The 27268-nt window shown below is 39.6% G+C and overlaps 1 protein-coding gene across 1 annotated transcript in view; it reads right to left on the bottom strand.

Annotated features, from left to right (window-relative positions):
* Positions 1-27268, bottom strand: part of ENGASE (endo-beta-N-acetylglucosaminidase) — a 115126-nt gene that overhangs the window by 77471 nt on the left and 10387 nt on the right. The window contains exons 3-7 of the mRNA XM_053706336.1: positions 25347-25414; positions 9974-10175; positions 8697-8845; positions 4207-4364; positions 716-864 (exon numbers count right to left, since the gene is read on the bottom strand). Coding sequence (XP_053562311.1) covers positions 716-864; positions 4207-4364; positions 8697-8845; positions 9974-10175; positions 25347-25414 — 726 coding nt within the window. The remainder of the gene's footprint in view (positions 1-715; positions 865-4206; positions 4365-8696; positions 8846-9973; positions 10176-25346; positions 25415-27268) is intronic.

Genomic DNA, 27268 nt, shown 5'->3' with positions numbered 1-27268 from the left:
TGACTGGGGAAGGCGGAGCCTAGGAGGGATCATGTGACCAGCTTTGCTGGGCTCTTTGCCATTTCCTGTTGGGGAAGAGAATATCCCACAAGGATGACGCCGTGGACCGGACACACCTATGTTGGAGAAAGTTTGTTTTACTCTGTAATTACCATGCAATATAACGATTTCAGTACCTAAGTACTGGCCTTTGTGTTTATGGAAAGACAGGCTCAGTCCATTTTAAATGTGCATAATCTTGAGAACAATGGGCTGCTGTTTCAGTGAACCAGCTATTTCAAATACAAAAATAAAACGTAAAGGAAAAATATCCTGTACATTTAATACTCTGCAGCTGGTGTAACAAGTATTACAGTACAGTGTTTCTTTAATTGCTGATATATGCTATGTATTTATATACAACGTGACTTTACTGCCCCTAGTGATGACTTCAGCAGGTAGTTACACTTACTGGAATTTATGAGATTAGGTTAGTTTGAAGCAGTGACACAACCCCCACAAATAATATGTATAAGATGTTACAAGCATGTGACAGCAGCTCAGTAATTGTATGACTTTATGTGGTTTGGTACTAGTGTATAAATCTGCGTTATTATTGGTGCAGGGGTCTTGTCTATGTTAGTATGCATGTGAGCGTAGTGTGTGCTTACAACTAAGATCTGTTACAGGGCAATGAACTCTCAAGAGATCTCCACATTCTCCTTGTGTCACTTACCGGTTATTGTCATTAAGCTCATTTTGCCACTTTAATTCCCCTTCCTTGACAACACTGTCATACCACAGGACTAGGCCACTGGGTACCCTCTGGTGCAGCTGCTCGGTCAGGTAGTGCAGGAACAGAGGAACTCTAGAAACTGCAACAGGCTGGAATGGAAAAGAGTCACAGAATTATAGGAATGAAGAGGTGAGGTAGAGATCAGAGTTAGAGAGAGAAAGAAGATACCAGTCTCAGAGAGGGGACGACCACAATCTCAGAGAGGAGACCGCAATATAAGAAAACATGAGAGAGGACAGCAGTCTCAGAGAGAGGAAGAGAGAGGACAGCAGTCTCAGAGAGAGGAAGAGAGAGGACAGCAGTCTCAGAGAGGAAGAGAGAGGACAGCAGTTTCAGAGAGAGGAAGAGAGAGGACAGCAGTCTCAGAGAGAGGACAGCAGTCTCAGAGAGAGGAAGAGAGAGGACAGCAGTCTCAGAGAGGAAGAGAGAGGACAGCAGTTTCAGAGAGAGGAAGAGAGAGGACAGCAGTCTCAGAGAGAGGAAGAGAGAGGACAGCTGTCTCAGAGAGGAAGAGAGAGGACAGCAGTCTCAGAGAGAGGAAGAGAGGGGGCAGCAATATGAGAAAACATGAGAGGACAGCAGTCTCAGAGAGAGGAAGAGAGAGGACAGCAGTCTCAGAGAGAGGACAGCAGTATCAGAGAAAGGAAGAGAGAGGACAGCAGTCTCAGAGAAAGGAAGAGAGAGCACAGCAGTCTCAGAGAAAGGAAGAGAGAGGACAGCAGTCTCAGAGAGAAGAGAAGAGGGGGCAGCAATATGAGAAAACATGAGAGGACAGCAGTCTCAGAGAGAAGAGATGAGGGGGAAGCAATCTCAGAGAGAGGAAGAGAGAGGACAGCAGTCTCAGAGAGAGGAAGAGAGGGGACAGCAGTCTCAGAGAGAGGAAGAGAGAGGACAGCAGTCTCAGAGAGAGGACAGCAGTCTCAGAGAAAGGAAGAGAGAGGACAGCAGTCTCAGAGAAAGGAAGAGAGAGGACAGCAGTCTCAGAGAGAGGACAGCAGTCTCAAAGAAAGGGAGAGAGAGGACAGCAGTCTCAGAGAGAGGACAGCAGTCTCAGAGAAAGGAAGAGAGAGGACAGCAGTCTCAGAGAGAGGACAGCAGTCTCAAAGAAAGGAAGAGAGAGGACAGCAGTCTCAGAGAGAGGACAGCAGTCTCAGAGAAAGGAAGAGAGAGGACAGCAGTCTCAGAGAGAGGACAGCAGTCTCAGAGAGAGGACAGCAGTCTCAGAGAGAGGACAGCAGTCTCAGAGAGAGGACAGCAGTCTCAGAGAGAGGACAGCAGTCTCAGAGAGAGGACAGCAGTCTCAGAGAGAGGACAGCAGTCTCAGAGAAAGGAAGAGAGAGGACAGCAGTCTCAGAGAGAGGACAGCAGTCTCAGAGAAAGGAAGAGAGAGGACAGCAGTCTCAGAGAAAGGAAGAGAGAGGACAGCAGTCTCAGAGAGAAGAGAAGAGGGGGCAGCAATATGAGAAAACATGAGAGGACAGCAGTCTCAGAGAGAAGAGATGAGGGGCAGCAATCTCAGAGAGAGGAAGAGAGAGGACAGCAGTCTCAGAGAGAGGAAGAGAGGGGACAGCAGTCTCAGAGAGAGGAAGAGAGGGGACAGCAGTCTCAGAGAGATGAAGAGAGGGGACAGCAGTCTCAGAGAGAGGAAGAGAGAGGACAGCAGTCTCAGAGAGAGGAAGAGAGGGGACAGCAGTCTCAGAGAGAGGAAGAGAGAGGACAGCAGTCTCAGAGAGAGGAAGAGAGGGGACAGCAGTCTCAGAGAGAGGAAGTGAGAGGACAGCAGTCTCAGAGAGATGAAGAGAGGGGACAGCAGTCTCAGAGAGAGGAAGAGAGAGGACAGCAGTCTCAGAGAGAGGAAGAGAGAGGACAGCAGTCTCAGAGAGAGGAAGAGAGAGGACAGCAGTCTCAGAGAGAGGAAGAGAGAGGACAGCAGTCTCAGAGAGAGGAAGAGAGGGGGCAGCAATCTCAGAGAAAAGAGGAGAGAGAGCAGTAAAAATGAGAGAGGACAGCAATCACAGAGAGAGGAAGAGAGGGGCAGCAATCTCAGAAAGGAGATGAGACAGCAATTGAGAGAGGGGATGAGAGCAGACAGCATTTTTTTCCGAAAGGGCATAAGACGGAGTAGCAGTCTCAAGTAGCAGATGTGGTACTCCACAGTTAAATAAAAAAGGAGGGTGAAGGAGGAGATGATTTTCAGCTTCAATGGATGATTTTTCTTTCATCATTTAGATAGAGCGTGTAATGTTAAACAACTTTCTAATTTACTTCTATTATCAAACTTTCTTTGTTTTCTTGGTATCTTTTGTTGTGAAGCAGGGGAATAAGCTCAGGAGCGTGCGCGTGTGGAGCACTATATGGCAGCAGTTTTGTAATTATCCATTTACAAGAGCACTAGATGGCCGCACTATTTCCTGCCATGTAGTGCGCCAGACACCTACCTAGATATATCTTCCACGAAGAACAAAGTAAATGTGATAATAGAAGTAAATTGGAAACTTTTTTTAAATTGTATACTCTGTCTGAATAAAAAAAAGAACGTGTTGGGGTTCCATATCCCTTTAAGATACACATTTTGGGGGGGGGGGGAGATATAAAAGATAAGACCAGAAAGAATATATACAAGGGAGGGAGCTAGAGAAATACAGAGCGAGCACGTGAGTTTGGGTAACACTTTTTGAGATCTGGCGCAAAGAAAATGGTCAACAGTTACAAATATGCAAAGTAATACCAATTTTTATATTTTGTTTTACACACAACATGGCAAAGGGGTAAATGGGGAAAACAAGGGGATGATATTAGTTCTAAGATGCATAAAACAATGACCCAGTACCATCTCCCACCTGTAATGGAGATTTGGGGCGACCTCTGTAAGCAGTATTGGTTTCTCACTAGAATCATAAAAAATTTCCAAAGACTTTAATGGAGATAAAAAAAATGTATCACCAATTTCCAACACAATAGAAACTAGGCCTTAGTTGTATTCAACAATATTTGTTTGTAATCATATAGTATATAAAAATAGCAGGAAAAAAAAAGAGTGAGGGAGTGTAATGTAACAACCGCCACACTATTTGGACATTTGAAAAAACAGAAGACTAAACCATTGGCAGCATCCGGGCCATAGACAATTCTATTTATGTCTTAAATCTGTATCTTGTTCTGCAACTTGTAAAAACAAAGTAGCGTGTAAGCAAAGACTAACGTTTAGGCAATCACTGAGGATATGATCAAGCAAAAAATGTTCGTGTTCCCAAAACAAATAAAATAAAGTTTATAAGGCAGGTTAAAATTCTATGGAAACATAAGCAGACTATACATATAACTTAAAGTTTCCTATTCTATTGCGCAGCCAGAAGCAATGAGCTTCATCCATAGAAGCCAAGCATAAATTTTAGGTCTTAGATGTGACATAGATGTGTAGTTTAACTTACACTCAACACATTCTCAATGTTGACCAGCCATCCATCAAACCGATAGAATTCTGCTAGTCGAACCATCTGATCTGCAACTGCTCGATATGTAGATTCCTCGCCAGCCAAAAAAGATTCGCACGTTTTACCTCCTTCATCCCATTCGGTGATAAAGGTTCCTAGAGGGCACATGATGAGCGATGCTAAGTGAAAGCAGTGTACAAGTGCTATATGTCCAGATACCATTGTGCTTGGTTTAGGGGAGCAGAGTAAGAGGTTTGGGGGCCAAGGGAAACAATATACAACCCTAAACCCTGACAAATTAATTTACTTGACTATATGCTTTAGTCAGTGTGTAAACTTCTCCTTCTCCAAAAGTCTCAGACTTTTTGCAACAATGTTTCCTAAAACTAATGCAAGATATTCATACAGTACAATAACTTCTGATAACACACTAAAAACAACAAAACTAAATGTATGCTTACCTGATAAATGTATTTATTTCTTGACACGGTGAGTCCACGGATCATCATCAATTACTGTTGGGAATATCACTCCTGGCCAGCAGGAGGCGGCAAAGAGCACCACAGCAAAGCTGATAAATATCACTTCCTTCCCACAATCCCCCCAGTCATTCAACCAAAGGAAAGGAGAGAAAGAAAGCAACACAAGGTGCAGAGGTCCCTCAGGTTTATACAACAGAAAACCTGTCTAAAATATACAGGGTGGGCCGTGGACTCACCGTGTCAAGAAATAAATTTATCAGGTAAGCATAAATATCTTTTCTTTCTAATGACACGGTGAGTCCACGGATCATCATCAGTTACAGTTGGGAATTAATACCCAAGCTGGAGGACACAGATGATAAAGGAGGGACAAGACAGGTAACCTAAACAGAAGGCACCACTGCTTGAAAAACCTTTCTCCCAAAAGTAGCCTCAGCCGAGGCAAACTATAAAACTATCAAATTTGAAACATTCAGAAAAATGAAAACAGAGAGAACCAAGTTGCAGCCTTGCAAATCTGAACAACAGAAGCCTTATTCTTGAAACCCAAGAAGCAGATACAGCCCTAGAGAAAAGAGCTATAATTCTCTCAAGAGGCTGCTGTCCAGCAGTCTCATAACCAAACGAATCATACTTCCAAACAAAGGAAAAGAGAAGTAGCTGTCCCAGAGAAACAAACATCCAAACAGAAAACTGGTGAAATCCTTAGTCGCCTGTAGAAAGAAATTAAGAACACGCACAACATTCAAGTTGTGCCACCATCGTTCCTTAAGATAAAAAGGGACATAGACAAGTGACAACAATCTCCTTCATAATATTCCCATCCAACACAAGTTAGGAGGAAAACCTAACTTAATACGAAGAACCACCTTATCTGCAAGAAAGATAAGATAAGGCGAAACACACTGCCAAGCTGAGAGTTCTGAGACTCTCCGAGCAGAAAAGATAGCTTTCTGAGATAACACTTAATTACTTCACCTCCTCCTTGCACTAGAGGCAAAGAGAATGACTGGGGTATTATGGGTAGGAAGTGATATTTATCAGCTTTGCTGTGGTGCTCTTTGCCTCCTCCTGCTGGCCAGGAGTGATATTCCCAACAGTAATTGATGATGATCCGTGGACTCACTGTGTCATTAGAAAGAAATACTATTAATTATCCAGACTAACACATTTTAATGTTTCTAATATCCTCCTTAAATGTAAAAGTTTTATGACATAAATTCACATTGTGTTTGGGATTTTTTCGATCACTATTGTTTAAAGTGATTGTAAATCCTTGCGTTTCAGAAACACTAGGATTTACCAGTGAAACATATAAAGGCGACTTTCAGTCATGAAGTATAAAAAATACTTTATGTTAAAAGTTCCTTTGTTTGTTTGTAGTGTTCGCCGCACTGAGCTCCTCAGACAGCCCACAGCGATATTTTGCTGTGAGGTGATATTTCAATCTCTTAGCCAATAGCCGTGTGGGCCAGCTGGAGCCAAGCCAGATAGTCCACACAGCTATTGCCTAAGAGGTGGAAATGTCACCTCACAGCAAAATAGAGTTCTACCGTGGGCTGCCTGAGGAGCTCAGTGTGGCGAACACTACAAACAAATAAAGGAACTTTCAGCATGAAGTATTTTTTCACAAACGCAAGGACTTACCATCACTTTAAGCATTTTTTAAATTTTTAACTGGGCAACTAATAATAATAGATGGTTTTAGTTAGGGTTGCACCGATACCGATACTAGTATCGGTACCGATACCAAGTATTTGCATGAGTACTTGTACTCATGCAAATGCACCGATACTTATACCGATACCTCCACTTCCTACCAATATGCTATCTTGTGGCGTTTTATTCAAACTGCATGTTCCCATTTCATTTTAAACTGGAGTGGAGACTAAACTAAAAAGTGTTTACTACTGTTCTGCCAATACAAATTGCTGTTATTTGTATTATTGTAGGAGAGATCACTGTACCCCGTTCAGACAAACCCCGGAAGTACTGGTCAGTTAATAAACTGAGATTTTCAGCACTGGCTAAAATGGTCCAAAAATATCTTTCTGCCCCATGCAGTAGTGTGGAAAGTGAAAGACTGTTCAACTTAGAGTCAAACCTCCTTACTGATAGCAAAAACAGATTTATAGCTGAACATGCAGAGATGCTTCTGTTCTGTTCTTTAAAAAGAACTTGCCACTAAATTTTGAAAAATTATTTTAATTGCTAAATTGCCTTTTTTACTGCTAGTTCTCATCTTGCACAATGATGTTCAAAACATACTGTACTCTGAGGAGCATCCATAGGTTAGCTTATATAATTGCAGGAAGAGTACTCATGGCAAAAATTAAGTTAATTCCAATGAGCACTCATCCTGCAATTATAGGACTAGATTTAGATTACATTTGATTGGTAAGCTTTATCAATGCTTTGTTCACATTTCCAACTCCATAGACTTTAGCATAGCATTGGTAAAACTTACCAGTCAAATGTAATTTAGCCCATAGTGTTGTTCCCCATGATTAAACAGTGCACTGTTCTATTTTTACTATTTTTCTATTTTTTACTGTATTGCACTTTTGGTTGGTTGTGATTTTATATTTGTTATTTGTTGTTATTATTAATATATTTTATTGTAATATTTTTATTTATAAACATGTTCTGTGAACTTTATGACAAATAAAACTGTTTTATTATTTCATAATGTATTTTAAGTTACAGTCCTTCATAATTATAAAGATGGAATCTTAAATAATTAGTCTGTATTGTGCTTGGTAACTGTCACATGACATAAAAAAAAGTATCGGTAATTGGTATCGGCGAGTAGTTGAAAACAAGTATCGGTACTTGTACTCGGTCTTAAAAAAATGGTATCGGTGCAACCCGAGTTTTAGTATAACAAGCAAATGGACAAGTGTTTTGCATAATTAACTACTTTAGTTACTTTTGTGACGTGTTATGCTTTTCCAAAATTGTATTGTTTACAGTTTTATAATAAAGCTTTTGAAACTCAAAATAAAAAAAAACAGATAGTTTTAGTGTATAACTAGCCTTGTCCTCAGTTTGTTATACTGTTGAAGCAGATACAAGTAATGCTTATAGTGGTGCAAAGTAAGCTTACTTAAAGGGACATTAAACACTTTGAGGTGGTAATATAAAATGATAAATTGCATATAATAAAACAACTCTGCAATATACTTTCATTATTTATTTTGTCCTCTTTGCCTGTAATTCCATTCTGAAATTGTGAGCTTTTTGGTTCCTGTTAGAAATGGAAGTGCAGAACACTGTTAAATCCAGCACAACCATTGGCTGCACACTCTAGTGACCTTTTTATAACTGACCCTAATTGGCCACAGCAGAGAAGGTAGCCTAAGTTACAACATGGCAGCTCCCAGTGTTTTATAGACACTAAAACTTTACACTTATTTTGTCACTTTTTAAACAACTAATGAAACTTTAAAAAATACATCTACATGTTAGTCATGGACTAATCTTTTCTTTGAATGCATCATTCTATCTAGCATTTATTTAGTGTTTAACGTCCCTTTAAAGGGACATTCCAGACAAAATTGCAAGCTACATGGATACATTTTAGTTTTGAATAGAAGCATTTTTGTAATATATATGTATTAGCAAAAATGCTTCTAATTAAAGCTACAGCTGTTTCAAAGGTTTATGCACCGTGCACCAGCATTTTAAACACAGCACTTGCTCGAGAGCCTAAGGTGCTTGTACCTTCTGGTAATGACTCAATTTGTTAATAGCTGACATGATACAGTCCCCACTGGTGCTCTCAGCAGCTGCAGTATTTCAAAAGCTGGTGCACAGAGAATATCTAGCTATGCTTCACATGCACATGCAGAGAAAAATGCTAACAGTGATAGCTTTTACTAGAAGCATTTTTGCCAATCCATGCAAATTGCAAATATGTTTCTATTCAAAGATATAATTCATCTATGAGCATTTCAACTTTGACCGGAATTACTTAGATAAAGAGCATTTGACACTGGGTCTTACCAAGGACGCTCACTCCATGTTTGTGTGCAGCATTTGTCCAGGACACAGGTGGTAGTGTGAACATTTGGTGGCTGAAGTACACAAAAATATCAATGTGTTGCCAGTGATAGAATACGTATGGATCCCTTGCATCTGAGCCTTGGATAAATCTGTAAAAGATATACAAAATGCAATAATCTATCTCTAGCAAATCATCTTTGAATTATGTAGATAAGTTTTTCCAATTAAAGTGATGGTAAACTTTAGCTAATCAAATGCCATATATGTAATCTTTGCCATTAAAAAAAGTATATGTGTATGTTTTTTTAAATCTATCTGTGAAAAGGGTTAAATCCGTGCCTATAGTAACGCTTCTATCACAATGTTATGCTGGCCCAATGGGATGAACTCTTTATTTTCTATGAAAATTCCAATGAAAATCCAATCAGTGTGTGTGTCATATGACACTCTTGAAATCAAGCCCCTAGGAAGAGAGTGGATGGGATTGCTCTCTATTTTACAGACCAGCCAAAAGAGGAAATGAAGCAGGAGGGCGGAGGAACAGAAGACACCAGGTAGGATTATAAATCTTATTATAAACTATATATACACTTTTTTTTAGAAACAAAATAATTATGTGGTTTTGCTTGTACACAAATATATTTTTCATTGCAACATTCTTAAAGTCTGAAATTTACCATCACTTTAAACATTTAAACCAACTTGCAGCTAGTCAACTCTCAGTCGCACAACCATCCTAAAGACCCTCAGCTAGCAGCCTGTTACCTCTGTGCTTTCAACCTATCTATGAAGAAAACCAACTTTCTTCTGTCTGCAAGCAGTGATTATCCTGAGCTCAATAATTCTCAGAGCAGCGGCCTGGAGACAATTATCTCTGTTAAGCAGCTGGAGAATTCTCATTCCCATCTGGCAGCTAGAGAGACCCAAACAGCCATGAGACCTATCCTGCAGCTGGACAGACCTCAGATCCCAAAAGTACTTCTGAGCCTACCTATATATGGTATCCTTTATTGAAAAGCATGAGAACAAAGCAAATTAGATAATAGAAGATGGAAAGAAGCCAACCATTTCTATGTGCTACTCAAGCGATAAGCTACCAACCTCCCAATATTGCAGTACATTATGTCAGCCGAATATACGGTTAATCATTTTCTAAGCCTATCCAAAAGCAGATAACACTAATGCAGCAGAACATCATGTGTCATCAGTCAATCATTATTTATCTCATTACACAACCAATCAGTGCTTAAGACTACATCTTATTTTATCAACACTACCTGTCCTCCAGATATCCTCCCTTCATATCATGGCAGATGAGTGTCTTGGGTCTCTGGTTTACAATTGGTGGATGTCTTTTAGCCAGATGGGTTACAGAGATATTAAACGCATCATGATTTGTGGGTTTCCAAGACAGCAACTCCTCCAAGTTGGAAAGAAAGAAACTGATTGGTTCAGTGGTCTTTCTGTCATGGTGTCGTGCTGAAAAGACAGAAAAGGAATCGGGTGATAAGAATAGCAAAGTACTAGTATCTCTGTCTGAATTCATCTATTAGTGTCTAACAGTGTGCTTGACTATTTGTGTGTTGCACTTTAATAACACTAATAAATCCAGTGCTGAAAATATCAGAGCACCGCTCCCTGCCGCCATATTCAATCTCCGAATAACAAATAATGCACATGCCTAGACTTGCAGTGCACTTGTGTTTGTCACTATTTATATATCTCTACAGTGCTCCTTAGATTATTGCATAGACCATCTATACATCCTCCACAGAAAATCAGAATTACCTGTGTTTTGTCTTGGAGCAAGGGAATCTGGGAAATAATATGCAAATTAGCTAAACAATACCACACTTTTTTTTGCTTCAAGTATCTCTATTAAACACAAATTCCCTCATGCTAGTACAAAGCTGATCTAGGCGCATAGCAAAGACTGACAAGTGCAGCAATGAGAAAGGAATGTCGTACAAGTGAGCTATAATCAGCCAAAATCATGTATGCCTAAATTTAAAAGTTAATGGTCGATAATTGATGTTTAAGAAAAAGGGTAAATGGATCAATCCAATGCTCATTCTATGGCCTAGATTTGGAGTTTGGCGGTAGCCGTGAAAACCAGCGTTAGAGGCTCCTAACGCTCGTTTTAGGCTACCGCCGGTATTTGGAGTCACTCAAAATAGGATCTAACGCTCACTTTCCAGCCGCGACTTTTACATACCGCAGATCCCCTTACGTAAATTGCGTATCCTATCTTTTCAATGGGATTTTTATAACTCCGGTATTTAGAGTCGTTTCTGAAGTGAGCGTTAGACATCTAACGACAAAACTCCAGCCGCAGGAAAAAAGTCAGTAGTTAAGAGCTTTCTGGGCTAACGCCGGTTTATAAAGCTCTTAACTACTGTGCTCTAAAGTACACTAACACCCATAAACTACCTATGTACCCCTAAACTGAAGCCCCCCCACATCGCCGACACTCTATTAATTTTTTTTAACCCCTAATCTGCCGACCGCCACCTACGTTATACTTATGTACCCCTAATCTGCTGCCCCTAACACCGCCGACCCCTGTATTATATTTATTAACCCCTAACCTGCCCCCCACAACGTCGCCGCCAGCTACCTACACTTATTAACCCCTAATCTGCCGACCGCAAAGCGCCGCCACCTACGTTATCCTTATGTACCCCTAATCTGCTGCCCCTAACACCGCCGACCCCTATATTATATTTATTAACCCCTAATCTGCCCCCCTCAACGTCGCCTCCACCTGCCTACACTTATTAACCCCTAATCTGCCGACCGGACCTGAGCGCTACTATAATAAAGTTATTAACCCCTAATCCGCCTCAGCCAATCAGATTGAGCTCGCAATCTATTGGCTGTTCCGATCAGCCAATAGAATGCAAGCTCAATCTGATTGGCTGATTGGATCAGCCAATCGGATTGAACTTGATTCTGATTGGCTGATTCCATCAGCCAATCAGAATATTCCTACCTTAATTCCGATTGGCTGATAGAATCCTATCAGCCAATCGGAATTCGAGGGACGCCATCTTGGATGACGTCATTTAAAGGAACCGTCATTCGTCGTTCAGTCGTCGGCCAGGACGGATGTTCCGCGGTGGAGGTCTTCAGGATGCTGCCGCTTCGCTCCGGATGGATGCCGCTTGGATAAAGACTTCAATCGGATGGAAGACCTCTTCTGCCCCGCTTGGATGAAGACTTCAGCCAGATCATGGACCTCTTCAGCCCCCCGCTTGGGCTTGGATCAGGACATCGGAGGAGCTCTTCTGGACGGATCGGTGTGATACCCGGTGAGGTGAAGACAAGGTAGGATGATCTTCAGGGGCTTAGTGTTAGGTTTATTTAAGGGGGGTTTGGGTTAGATTAGGGGTATGTGGGTGGTGGGTTGTAATGTTGGGGGGCTTGGGTATTGTATGTTTTTTTTTACAGGCAAAAGAGCTGTATTTCTTGGGGCATGCCCCGCAAAGGGCCCTGTTCAGGGCTGGTAAGGTAAAAGAGCTTTGAACTTTAGTAATTTAGAATAGGGTAGGGCATTTTTTTATTTTGGGGGTCTTTGTTATTTTATTAGGGGGCTTAGAGTAGGTGTAATTAGTTTAAAATTGTTGTAATATTTTTCTTATGTTTGTAAATATTTTTTTATTTTTTGTAACTTAGTTCTTTTTTATTTTTTGTACTTTAGCTAGTTTATTTAATTGTATTTATTTGTAGCAATTGTATTTAATTAATTTATTGATAGTGTAGTGTTAGGTTTATTTGTAACTTAGGTTAGGATTTCTTTTACAGGTAAATTTGTAATTATTTTAACTATTTAATAGCTATTGTACCTGGTTAAAATAAATACAAAGTTACCTGTAAAATAAATATAAATCCTAAAATAGCTATAATATAATTATAATTTATATTGTAGCTATATTAGGATTTATTTTACAGGTAAGTATTTATCTTTAAATAGGAATAATTTATTTAATAAGAGTTAATTAATTTCGTTAGATTTAAATTATATTTAACTTAGGGGGGTGTTAGTATTAGGGTTAGACTTAGCTTTAGGGGTTAATACATTTATTAGAATAGCGGCGAGATTCGGTCGGCAGATTAGGGGTTAATAATTGAAGTTAGGTGTCGGCGATGTTAGGGAGTGCAGATTAGGGGTTAATACTATTTATTATAGGGTTAGTGAGGCGGATAAGGGGTTAATAACTTTATTATAGTCCAGTCGGCAGATTAGGGGTTAATAAGTGTAGGCAGGTGGAGGCGACGTTGAGGGGGGCAGATTAGGGGTTAATAAATATAATATAGGGGTCGGCGGTGTTAGGGGCAGCAGATTAGGGGTACATAAGGATAACGTAGGTGGCGGCACTTTGCGGTCGGCAGATTAGGGGTTAATAAGTGTAGGTAGCTGGCGGCGACGTTGTGGGGGGCAGATTAGGGGTTAATAAATATAATATAGGGGTCGGCGGTGTTAGGGGCAGCAGATTAGGCGTACATAAGCATAACGTAGGTGGCGGCGCTTTGCGGTCGGCAGATTAGGGGTTAATAAGTGTAGGCAGGTGGAGGCGACGTTGAGGGGGGCAGATTAGGGGTTAATAAATATAATATAGGGGTCGGCGGTGTTAGGGGCAGCAGATTAGGGGTACATAAGGATAACGTAGGTGGCGGCGCTTTGCGGTCGGCAGATTAGGGGTTAATAAGTGTAGGTAGCTGGCGGCGACGTTGTGGGGGGCAGATTAGGGGTTAATAAATATAATATAGGGGTCGGCGGTGTTAGGGGCAGCAGATTAGGGGTACATAAGGATAACGTAGGTGGCGGCGCTTTGCGATCGGCAGATTAGGGGTTAATAAGTGTAGGTAGGTGGAGGCGACGTTGAGGGGGGCAGATTAGGGGTTAATAAATATAATATAGGGGTCGGCGGTGTTAGGGGCAGCAGATTAGGGGTACATAAGGATAACGTAGGTGGCGGCGCTTTGCGGTCGGCAGATTAGGGGTTAATAAGTGTAGGTAGCTGGCGGCGACGTTGTGGGGGGCAGATTAGGGGTTAATAAATATAATATAGGGGTCGGCGATGTTAGGGCAGCAGATTAGGGGTACATAAGGATAATGTAAGTAGCGGCGGTTTACGGAGCGGCAGATTAGGGGTTAATAATAATATGCAGGGGTTAGCGATAGCGGGGGCGGCAGATTAGGGATTAATAAGTGTAAGGTTAGGGGTGTTTAGACTCGGGGTACATGTTAGAGTGTTAAGTGCAGATGTAGGAAGGGTTACCGCATAGCAAACAATGGGGCTGCGTTAGGAGTTGAACGCGGCTTTTTTGCAGGTGTTAGGTTTTTTTTCAGCTCAAACAGCCCCATTGTTTCCTATGGGGGAATCGTGCACGAGCACGTTTTTGAGGCTGGCCGCGTCCGTAAGCAACTCTGGTATCGAGAGTTGAAGCTGCGTTAAAAATGCTCTACGCTCCTTTTTTGGAGCCTAACGCAGCCTTTATGTGGACTCTCAATACCAGAGTTATTTTTATGGTGCGGCCAGAAAAAAGCAGGCGTTAGTTTTTCGGGTCGTTACCGACAAAACTCCAAATCTAGCGGTATAAGTCTCTAGAAACTTCTTGGCAGCTGTATCCAAAAAAGCAACCTTGCATCAACAAGACAATGATAGGTTGAAACATTCTAGAGGAAAGCACCAGACGCAGAGCACCAATTTAAACCTTACCTAGTCAATTAATAAATTATAAAAAACATACATAAACTACACATTTTGTATTGCACTTATGTGTTGTCCCCAGATACAAATATATTGCTATAAAACATAACAGAGCTCCCCGAGTGCCTCACAAACACGTTCCCAGAGTCTATGTCTAAAAACAGGGGTGAAACTACAGGGGGTGCAGAGGTCGCAATTGCGACTGGGCCCCCAAGGGTGGGGGCCCAGTTTAATTATTTTTTTTTTAAACAATAAAAAACGTTGACCTGCCACTGCCTGCACTGATATCACGTGAGTGTGACATGATGCTTCACTAGTGTCTCTGACTACAGGGGTTAGTATTTCTGTTTTACCCATTGGTGTTTATGTATGTGTGTGTGTGTGTGTGTGTGTGTGTATGTATGTGTGTATGTATGTATGCATGTGTATGTGTGTATGTATGTATGTATGTGTGTGTGTGTATGTTTGTGGAACCAGCAAATTACAGACCTTGTTACTACAGCATGGGGGGGCAGGGTAAACAGTGTCAGTCTATACAGTAGCACTATATACAGTACGGGGGGCTGGACCATGTCACAGTTACTATGGTCACTTTATACAGTGCTGGGGCGGGTAGAGTCAGGCCAGCCATCTCACCGGAAGATTACAGACTGTGTCACTGACTCACTATATACAGTACTGGTGGGTTAAACAGTGTCACTATACACAGTAATAGGGGGTCAGACCATCTCACGGACTATGGGCACAGGGTACCTCCTTTTGCAGACATATAAACTGATTCACATTTTTTTTTCTGTGTTAAATGTAAAAAAAAAAAAATGATATGTATCAAATTCACTTCTTTTTTTGGGGGGGTGGGGGGCCCTTCTTAGATTCTTGCACCTGGGCCCTGTGGTTTCTAGTTACGCCTCTGTCTCCCAATATCACGGTTCAGAAGACCTAGCAGCATCAAAAGAAAATCCCAGCAGATATCTGGAATAGAGACACATTGCTAAATCCTCAGTACACAGCACCTCAAACCAATACAGTCATCAAGATCACAATCTCAAGTTGTTGTGTGACCGGTACATAGATTTAGTAGCCTTACACATGGTGTGTGTTACTGCAAGTTTAATTATATATCGTTTATGTATATTTTTTAAATTGTTATAAAATTGAAAGTAAACATTAAAAATATTTTCAGATCGTTGTGCAGTATGTGCACAAGCATTTACTGATAGCCTCATCTTCTGAAAATAATTATTTCTTTATACAGATGCTCTGAAAAGTCCTCTGTAAATGTCCTCAAAACCCTCCTTACTGGTGCAGTGGTATTTAAAAAAAAACACACAAAAAACACACATCGTCATAGGGTTTTCCTTAAATCACAACATTCACTTCAATTTAGTGAACTCCTGTGCTGGATACAGCTATCCATTATAGTTGAAAAAAAAATGAATGCTCTAATTTGTTAAAGCAAGTCATTTTAATGACTCTTCGATTAGCACTGCTGATTGGGTCAGTTTCCAGCAGTTTTCTGTGGCTCCAGGGTGGTACTTTAACTATGTGTTTAACACACTTGCGGGGGAGGGGGGCGATGTTAAACACACAGCATTGCAGGGTCACTAGCATTAAAATATGACATGTCCTAATGAATTAGAGCATGTAATTATTTTACTATAAGGACCTTTAACCATGAATATTATACACACGTGTGAACACATTTTTTTGGCTGTGTTTATGTATTTGGGTACTTTTCTATGTTTTTATTTACTTGTCTGCCCCTCTTTACATTATATATGTTTTTTCGGTGACTCTTATGTACTTTCCTGTCTGCATGGTTGTGTTAGTGCAGTAACAGTACAAATGTTTTTCTTACAAACATGTTGGGATATCAAAATAGCAATAGAATCTGTAGAGTCTGTAACAAAAAGTATCAATTAACAGAAAACAAGAATAGAATAAAGTACATTAAATTGCCTGTAAATGATAATCAAGTCCTGCTCTGATAAAATGAATTATACATACTTAAAGTGATGGTAAATCCCAGCATTTTTTAAATTCTATAAAATACTTCATGCTATATTATTATAACCTCAGTGATAAAACAGCGTTCTGCTGTGGGCGGCCTGGGGCGCTCAGTGCGACAAAACGCTGCAGACAAATAAAGGAACTTTCAGCATGAAGTATTTTATACTTCATGATTGAAAGTCCCCTTTATTTGTTGCACTGGTAAATCCTAGCATTTCATAAACGCTAGGATTGACTATCACTTTAAAGGGATATACAAGTACAAAAGGAAAATGCTCTAATATGTAAGAGAGTTTTATTATTGTCCTATTGCTTGTATATAACTGTGTGTTTAACTCATGTCAAGGGATTAAGCACACAGTTAAAGTCAGCTCCAGAGAATCAATGAACAACTGAAACCTAGCTGAACATGTGATGAACCAGTGATAAGAGAAAATGTGTGTAGCCACCAGTCTGCTAGCCCCCTAGTAGTGCATTGCTGCTTCTGAGGATATGTATATATTATTTTCAACAAAGAATACCAAGAAAAAGAAGTACATTTGATAATAGAAGTGAATTTAAAAGTCATGCAAGTTTAATTTTTGACTTTCCTGTACCTTAATACTTTACTTACATAACCCGACTGGAAGAAACATACTAAAATAATCTGAAAAAGCATAATACCTGTGCTCGGAAAGTCTAGCCTCTAATACATATATAAAGAGAAATTTATAAAGCTGCAGGTGGACAAGTTCTCAGTCAGAGAACCTGTCCGCCCACAATCGCCACTTGTGACACAGCGTCACTTGGCGATATACACAAAAAGTTTACTTGTGCAAATCCTGCCCAGTCAAGTGAGTTTGTGGTTATTGTTTTCTACCACATCTAAGATGGCGGACAGGATAAGAAGAAGGAAAGAAGGAACTGTAAAAATATGCAAGCAAGGGTCGATTCAATAATGGGCATTGCTGGCATCTACCTACAGGCACCACCCAGACACAAATACAGTACCTTACCAGTCTCTTACATTTTATTTCAACATAGAGCTATTCAATGTGTCCATTGCGCTGAAATGAAGGACATGATTAGATTACTAAAAAGACTTTAGCAGTTGTGTCTAGTTGTCAGGGAACATAAAGGTTTTTATAGGAGGCAACAAAATGTCACTGCTTTTGTTCTAGCTTTCCCTTGTGGCGGTGACATATAAGAAATCTTTATTTGGCTGTACCAGTTTAGAAAGTAATCTTGACTTATTTTAAAAATGCAGAATAGTTCAATCATTTAGGGCTAAATTACAAGTGGTGCTCTAATTTATCGCACGCCCGCAAATGGGAAAATTCCCCCGTTTTCGGGCATGCTATAAATAACCAGCTCGGGGTAGCAATTAGCACTCAAAAAATTAACCAGAGGTCAGACCTCTGGTAAATTTTTAAAATGACCCCCAACTGCCCTCAAAGTTTAGTGTAGTAATCTTTATAAAAATATACACATATTTACACATACATATATAAGTATATATTCAACTACTAAGCAGTTTTTGGGGGTTTAAGTTGGCGGGTGTGGGGTGTTCGCAATTTAAAGGCACTTTTCAGTGCCGTATTTTTTTCTGTCTAGGGGACTGTGTGTTCCCAGTAAATATATATGTATATTTTTATATACATATATATTTATATTTGCTGGCCATTGCTGCGTGACTTACCCCCTTCGATGTGCTAGTTTCTCATGCCGTGTCTCATGGCAAGAGAACGAGGCTCCCATTGAAGCCTATGGAATCACGCTCTCGCGACCGCAATGCTTCCGTGCAATGTGAACATGAGGTCGCATTCGCATTGCACCTCACTTGTAATACCAGTGCACATTTGCGTCCGCTGGTATTATTAAGTTGAGCGCAAATATCGCTTCCGCTTAAGAGATATTTTGCGCTCAACTTGTAATCCAGCCGTTAATGAGGTATTGAGGTTGTCGTTCTGTTCACATTTAATGCTAAAGCATATTTTCTTGATTGATAATTAAATGCACCTGCACAATCTGCTTATTTTTACATGTATTTGATTTTCAAATTTGTCTATTGTTATTTTGTTATGTTTTGCACATATAAATACTGAGCTGTACATAGCAGGTGATTGCAGATCCATAGCTTCAACTGTGTGTTTAACCCCTTAGGGTTTAGTGCTCAAAAGTGCAATAAAAAAAACATAATTTATGTAAGAACTTACCTGATAAATTCATTTCTTTCATATTAGCAAGAGTCCATGAGCTAGTGACGTATGGGATATACATTCCTACCAGGAGGGGCAAAGTTTCCCAAACCTCAAAATGCCTATAAATACACCCCTCACCACACCCACAATTCAGTTTAACGAATAGCCAAGAAGTGGGGTGATAAAAAAGTGCGAAAGCATATAAAATAAGGAATTGGAATAATTGTGCTTTATACAAAATCATAACCACCACAAAAAAAGGGCGGGCCTCATGGACTCTTGCTAATATGAAATAAATGAATTTATCAGGTAAGTTCTTACATAAATTATGTTTTCTTTCATGTAATTAGCAAGAGTCCATGAGCTAGTGACGTATGGGATAATGACTACCCAAGAAGTGGATCTTTCCACACAAGAGTCACTAGAGAGGGAGGGATAAAATAAAGACAGCCAATTCCTGCTGAAAAATCCACACCCAAAATAAAGTTTAACGAAAAACATAAGCAGAAGATTCAAACTGAAACCGCTGCCTGAAGTACTTTTCTACCAAAGACTGCTTCAGAAGAAGAAAATACATCAAAATGGTAGAATTTAGTAAAAGTATGCAAAGAGGACCAAGTAGCTGCTTTGCAGATCTGGTCAACCGAAGCTTCATTCCTAAACGCCCAGGAAGTAGAAACTGACCTAGTAGAATGAGCTGTAATTCTCTGAGGCGGAGTCTTACCCGACTCAACATAAGCAAGATGAATTAAAGATTTCAACCAAGATGCCAAAGAAATGGCAGAAGCTTTCTGGCCTTTTCTAGAACCGGAAAAGATAACAAATAGACTAGAAGTCTTACGAAAAGATTTCGTAGCTTCAACATAATATTTCAAAGCTCTAACAACATCTAAAGAATGCAACGATTTCTCCTTAGAATTCTTAGGATTAGGACATAATGAAGGAACCACAATTTCTCTACTAATGTTGTTGGAATTCACAACTTTAGGTAAAAATTCAAAAGAAGTTTGCAACACCGCCTTATCCTGATGAAAAATCAGAAAAGGAGACTCACAAGAAAGAGCAGATAATTCAGAAACTCTTCTGGCAGAAGAGATGGCCAAAAGGAACAAAACTTTCCAAGAAAGTAATTTAATGTCCAATGAAAGCATAGGTTCAAACGGAGGAGCTTGAAGAGCTCCCAGAACCAAATTCAAACTCCAAGGAGGAGAAATTGACTTAATGACAGGTTTTATACGAACCAAAGCTTGTACAAAACAATGAATATCAGGAAGAATAGCAATCTTTCTGTGAAAAAGAACAGAAAGAGCAGAGATTTGTCCTTTCAAAGAACTTGCGGACAAACCCTTATCTAAACCATCCTGAAGGAACTGTAAAATTCTCGGTATTCTAAAAGAATGCCAGGAAAAATGATGAGAAAGACACCAAGAAATATAAGTCTTCCAGACTCTATAATATATCTCTCGAGATACAGATTTACGAGCCTGTAACATAGTATTAATCACAGAGTCAGAGAAACCTCTTTGACCAAGAATCAAGCGTTCAATCTCCATACCTTTAAATTTAAGAATTTCAGATCCTGATGGAAAAAAGGACCTTGTGACAGAAGGTCTGGTCTTAACGGAAGAGTCCACGGTTGGCAAGAGGCCATCCGGACAAGATCCGCATACCAAAACCTGTGAGGCCATGCCGGAGCTACCAGGAGAACAAACGAGCATTCCTTCAGAATCTTGGAGATTACTCTTGGAAGAAGAACTAGAGGCGGAAAGATATAGGCAGGATGATACTTCCAGGGAAGTGATAATGCATCCACTGCCTCCGCCTGAGGATCCCGGGATCTGGACAGATACCTGGGAAGTTTCTTGTTTAGATGGGACGCCATCAGATCTATTTCTGGAAGTTCCCACATTTGAACAATCTGAAGAAATACCTCTGGGTGAAGAGACCATTCGCCCGGATGCAACGTTTGGCGACTGAGATAATCCGCTTCCCAATTGTCTACACCTGGAATATGAACCGCAGAGATTAGACAGGAGCTGGATTCCGCCCAAACCAAAATTCGAGATACTTCTTTCATAGCCAGAGGACTGTGAGTCCCTCCTTGATGATTGATGTATGCCACAGTTGTGACATTGTCTGTCTGAAAACAAATGAACGATTCTCTCTTCAGAAGAGGCCAAAACTGAAGAGCTCTGAAAATTGCCCGGAGTTCCAAAATATTGATCGGTAATCTCACCTCCTGAGATTCCCAAACTCCTTGTGCCGTCAGAGATCCCCACACAGCTCCCCAACCTGTGAGACTTGCATCTGTTGAAATTACAGTCCAGGTCGGAAGCACAAAAGAAGCCCCCTGAATTAAACGATGGTGATCTGTCCACCATGTTAGAGAGTGTCGAACAATCGGTTTTAAAGATATTAATTGAGATATCTTCGTGTAATCCTTGCACCATTGCTTCAGCATACAGAGCTGAAGAGGTCGCATGTGAAAACGAGCAAAGGGGATTGCGTCCGATGCAGCAGTCATAAGACCTAGAATTTCCATGCATAAGGCTACCGAAGGGAATGATTGCGACTGAAGGTTTCGACAAGCTATAATCAATTTTAAACGTCTCTTGTCTGTTAAAGACAGAGTCATGGACACTGAATCCATCTGGAAACCCAGAAAGGTTACCTTTGTCTGAGGAATCAAAGAACTTTTTGGTAAATTGATCCTCCAACCATGATCTTGAAGAAACAACACAAGTCGATTCGTATGAGATTCTGCTAAATGTAAAGACTGAGCAAGTACCAAGATATCGTCCAAATAAGGAAATACCACAATACCCTGTTCTCTGATTACAGACAGCAGGGCACCGAGAACCTTTGTAAAAATTCTTGGAGCTGTAGCTAGGCCAAACGGCAGAGCCACAAACTGGTAATGCTTGTCTAGGAAAGAGAATCTCAGAAACTGATAGTGATCTGGATGAATCGGAATATGCAGATATGCATCCTGTAAATCTATTGTGGACATATAATTCCCTTGCTGAACAAAAGGTAAGATAGTCCTTACAGTTACCATCTTGAATGTTGGTATCCTTACATAACGATTCAATATTTTTAGATCCAGAACTGGTCTGAAGGAATTCTCCTTCTTTGGTACAATGAAGAGATTTGAATAAAACCCCATCCCCTGTTCCGAAACTGGAACTGGCATAATTACTCCAGTCAACTCTAGATCTGAAACACATTTCAGAAATGCTTGAGCTTTTACTGGATTTACTGGGACACGGGAAAGAAAAAATCTCTTTGCAGGAGGTCTCAACTTGAAACAAATTCTGTACCCTTCTGAAACAATGCTCTGAATCCAAAGATTGTGAACAGAATTGACCCAAATTTCTTTGAAAAAACGTAACCTGCCCCCTACCAGCTGAGCTGGAATGAGGGCCGCACCTTCATGTGGACTTAGAAGCAGGCTTTGCCTTTCTAGCTGGCTTGGATTTATTCCAGACTGGAGATGGTCTCCAAACTGAAACTGCTCCTGAGGATGAAGGATCAGGCTTTTGTTCTTTGTTGAAACGAAAGGAACGAAAACGATTATTAGCCCTGTTTTTACCTTTAGATTTTTTATCCTGTGGTAAAAAAGTTCCTTTCCCACCAGTAACAGTTGAAATAATGGAATCCAACTGAGAACCAAATAATTTGTTACCCTGGAAAGAAATGGAAAGTAAAGTTGATTTAGAAGCCATATCAGCATTCCAAGTTTTAAGCCATAAAGCTCTTCTAGCTAAAATAGCTAGAGACATAAACCTGACATCAACTCTGATAATATCAAAAATGGCATCACAGATAAAATTATTAGCATGTTGAAGAAGAATAATAATATCATGAGAATCACGATGTGTTACTTGTTGCGCTAAAGTTTCCAACCAAAAAGTTGAAGCTGCAGCAACATCAGCCAAAGATATAGCAGGTCTAAGAAGATTACCTGAACACAGATAAGCTTTTCTTAGAAAGGACTCCATTTTCCTATCTAGAGGATCCTTAAACGAAGTACCATCTGACGTAGGAATAGTAGTACGTTTAGCAAGGGTAGAAATAGCCCCATCAACTTTAGGGATCTTGTCCCAAAATTCTAATCTGTCAGACGGCACAGGATATAATTGCTTAAAACGTTTAGAAGGAGTAAATGAATTACCCAAATTATCCCATTCTTTGGAAATTACTGCAGAAATAGCATCAGGGACAGGAAAAACTTCTGGAATAACTACAGGAGTTTTAAAAACCTTATTTAAACGTTTAGATTTAGTATCAAGAGGACCAGAATCCTCTATTTCTAAAGCAATTAGGACTTCTTTAAGTAAAGAACGAATAAATTCAATTTTAAATAAATATGAAGATTTATCAGCATCAATCTCTGAGACAGAATCCTCTGAACCAGAGGAATCATCAGAATCAGAATGATGATGTTCAGTTAAAAATTCATCTGTAGGGAGAGAAGTTTTAAAAGATTTTTTATGTTTACTAGAAGGAGAAATAACAGACATAGCCTTCTTTATGGATTCAGAAACAAAATCTCTTATATTATCAGGAACATTCTGCACCTTAGATGTTGAAGGAACAGCAACAGGCAATGGTACTTTACTAAAGGAAATATTATCTGCTTTAACAAGTTTGTCATGACAATCAATACAAACAACAGCTGGAGAAATAGCTACCAAAAGTTTACAGCAGATACACTTAGCTTTGGTAGATTCAGCACTTGACAGCGATTTTCCTGTAGTATCTTCTGACTCAGATGCAACGTGAGACATCTTGCAATATGTAAGAGAAAAAACAACATATATATAAAGCAAAATTGATCAAATTCCTTAAATGACAGTTTCAGGAATGGGAAAAAATGCCAAAGAACAAGCTTCTAGCAACCAGAAGCAATAAAAAATGAGACTGAAATAATGTGGAGACAAGAGTGACGCCCATATTTTTTCGCGCCAAATAAGACGCCCACATTATTTGGCGCCTAAATGCTTTTTGGCGCCAAAAATGACGCCACATCCGGAACGCCGACATTTTTGGCGCAAAATAACGTCAAAAAGTGACGCAACTTCCGGCGACACGTATGACGCCGGAAACGGAAATAGAATTTTTGCGCCAAAAAAGTCCGCGCCAAGAATGACGCAATAAAATGAAGCATTTTCAGCCCCCGCGAGCCTAACAGCCCACAGGGAAAAAGTCAAATTTTAAGGTAAGAAAAAATGTTAAATTAAAATGCATTATCCCAAATATGAAACTGACTGTCTGAAAAATAAGGAAAGTTGAACATTCTGAGTCAAGGCAAATAAATGTTTGAATACATATATTTAGAACTTTATAAACAAAGTGCCCAACCATAGCTAGGAGTGTCACAAAAAATAAGACTTACTTACCCCAGGACACTCATCTACATATAGTAGATAGCCAAACCAGTACTGAAACGAGAATCAGTAGAGGTAATGGTATATATAAGAGTATATCGTCGATCTGAAAAGGGAGGTAAGAGATGAATCTCTACGACCGATTACAGAGAACCTATGAAATAGACCCCTTAGAAGGAGATCACTGCATTCAAATAGGCAATACTCCTCACATCCCTCTGACATTCACTGCACGCTGAGAGGAAAACCGGGCCCCAACTTGCTGCGGAGCGCATATCAACGTAGAATCTTGCACAAACTTACTTCACCACCTCCATCGGAGGCAAAGTTTGTAAAACTGAATTGTGGGTGTGGTGAGGGGTGTATTTATAGGCATTTTGAGGTTTGGGAAACTTTGCCCCTCCTGGTAGGAATGTATATCCCATACGTCACTAGCTCATGGACTCTTGCTAATTACATGAAAGAAATACTCTAACCTGAAGGTGTTTAACTGTTGCAAAGAGCTGTATTTACTTCCATACCTGTGAATCTTTTCTCTCTCTCCTTGTTACAGAAATATATGTACAATTAATAAGAGAACAACAACCAGGAACCATAATAATTCACATATGGGGGAATGTAAAAACAAAGTGTACAAGTGATTAGCAAATGACTTATTTTAATAAAACATGTGTGCTTAGAGAGTAGATTTAGATCTGTGCATTCACTAGTAAAAGTAGTGAGCTTTTAAAAAGAGTAAGCCAATCTAATTACCCAACATGCAAATTGTAAGCCCACTGAAAACTATTATGTGCTTAGCATTTTAACTTTGATATCAACATGGAATCAAGCACTAGATGTCAATCTCGGATCAATCTAAGCTTCTAATTGGTGCATATGTTTCACAAGTGCACTTACAATGCTCAGAGATTGGTGCACCGCAGACTTAACAGAAAAGTTAAACAGCGTATTGCAAATTTTGCTTAGCAAACTGTATAGCTCCAGAATAATTTTCTCAGGAATCTCAACTCTTTAATACATCCTTCCCTGGTTATAGACTTGTATATATGTATATTTGTGGCATATTATTAACTGGAATTGTACTGTAATAAATTATTAGCTAATGCCTTCATTACCTTCATTTTGTAATTTGAAATAGCTGTTTTGCCTGTTGAAAATTTAAATACTTCAGTATTAGATTTAAAAAAAAAAAAAAAACATAAAGAAGAGGCATCAACAAAAAAATCAACCTCCCAGTGGACTGTGGGAGATAACCCAGCACATTTGAAAGGGTGTTTCTGCTACAGCTTTGACTTCAACAAATTTGTATTAGTTGTTTTCCTGACTATACTGTGCCTTTAAATACCAAGTAGTTACCTGACAGAGGAGCGGATTCATATCTTATCACCTCCTGATAGACCTTTATATCCGAATGCTGAGGTAAACTGAAAAGTAAGGAAATAGAGAGAAAAAGTTACAAGTGATGTACAGTGCAACATCCACAGAAAACAATGTCAACTAGCATAAGAGCAAACACAGCAAACGTACAGAATAAACACAAATTACACACATATTAAAGGGATGAGAAACCCAAAAATGTTCTTTAGTGATTCAGACAGAGCATACCAAATCGCATACTTTTTGGTTTCTTGTCCCTTTAATTTTCATATAAAGCAACTGGTTACACATGGGCAAATATCTGTATAGTAAAACACTCAACCACATACATACAGTGGAACAGTGCACGGAACACTGTGATCTCTTCTACTAAATTCTGGCATGTTGGTTTAAACACCAAAAATAAATAACCCAAATGCTGGTATCACAAATCACCAATTTGTTTGGAAATAAATCAGCATTTAGGACTCGATGTATCAAGCCGTTCGCCCCCCTACGACTGCAGGTTCTCACAAGAGAAAAATATAGGATTATTAGCCCAGTTTTGCAACAGGGGTTGAAATTTGACCTTCAGGAGTAATAGACCATAGCGTTTGTCCATTCTATATTGAAAATAAAGTATATAATGCCCATGGATACCAACTCAAAGTAAACTGACTTCATTGTAATATTTTGTTCATATCATTTAACAAAGCTTAGCTAAGTCTATGCAATAATAATTAGTCTGTGCGCTACTAATTGCCTACTAATGCCACCTGGATACTGCACTGGTTTGTGCCTCATAGGCAACACAGTTTAATCATTAAGAGCATTTTATTTTTTCATTATAGGTCCCTTTAAAGGGACATTAAACACAAATGGTAAACTACATGATTGTGAACCTTCATATGTGAGAATAATTTTGCAATGAAAACAATCTTTGTTTTGTCAAATGAGTATATTGTTTTATGATTATTCTTTTAAGTGATTCCCTGTCCCCTTGTATTCCCTTTAGGAAGTTTAGCACTGATTCAACTTAGTTACTATTGCAAAGAATGATTTTCCTGTAATGATTGTTAATGCAAAACTGATAATCCCCCATTTAAAAGCATGTGACACCACAGAAGCTTAGGGAGGGAGTGGAAAGCACACATAAATTGCCTAAAAGTATTAACCCAAGCCTCCCTGCTAGATGTATTTTAAGCAAAAGGCTGCAAAATAAATAATGAATGTATAAGACAACAATGTTTCACTTGCAATAATAAAACATTGTATGCATTGTTGAAATGTCAAGTTTAATGGTCCTTTAACCAAGTCCATAATTTTTTTCTATGCAGCCTCCTCAGTTCAGAGCAACCCATAGCGACTAGAAAAAAAGCCAAATACTGTAGAGATAGAAGCAGATGGCAGATTAAATAGTGTTTCGAGTAGTTCCTCGTATGTGCCCCAGTGCCCGGGCAGCTGCCTGGTTTGCCTGCCCCTAAAAAAGGACCTGTATGGAAAAAGGCCACTAATGTACGTGATCTATTATAAGATCAGTTCTCAAAAAGCATTATTTATATTACAAACTTCATTCCTCAGCTGAGATTCAATGTCATAGAAAAAGGTAGCAGCACCACTAGAGTGAGCTGCTGTAAAATACATAGTGCAGGCAGTGAATTTACTATCAGTTGTACCGCCCCTTTGTCAGCCTTAAAGGGACATGAAACCCCAAAAAATGTCTTTTGTGATGGATTGTTTGCTGTCATATAATGTTAAATTAATTAAATGCGTCCACATTACTTAACCATCATTAACCTCTTTGTGAGGATTAAACACAGTTCGTTAGGATCAGTAATGCAAAATCAAAATGCTCTAATGAATTAGAGCAATACAATGTATTCTCACACAGTTTAAAGGGACAGTCTAGTCAAAATTAAACT

This window comes from Bombina bombina, chromosome 1 (assembly GCF_027579735.1).
Source record: "Bombina bombina isolate aBomBom1 chromosome 1, aBomBom1.pri, whole genome shotgun sequence".
Lineage (NCBI taxonomy): Eukaryota > Metazoa > Chordata > Amphibia > Anura > Bombinatoridae > Bombina > Bombina bombina.
This window is presented reverse-complemented; position numbering and strand designations above follow the sequence as displayed.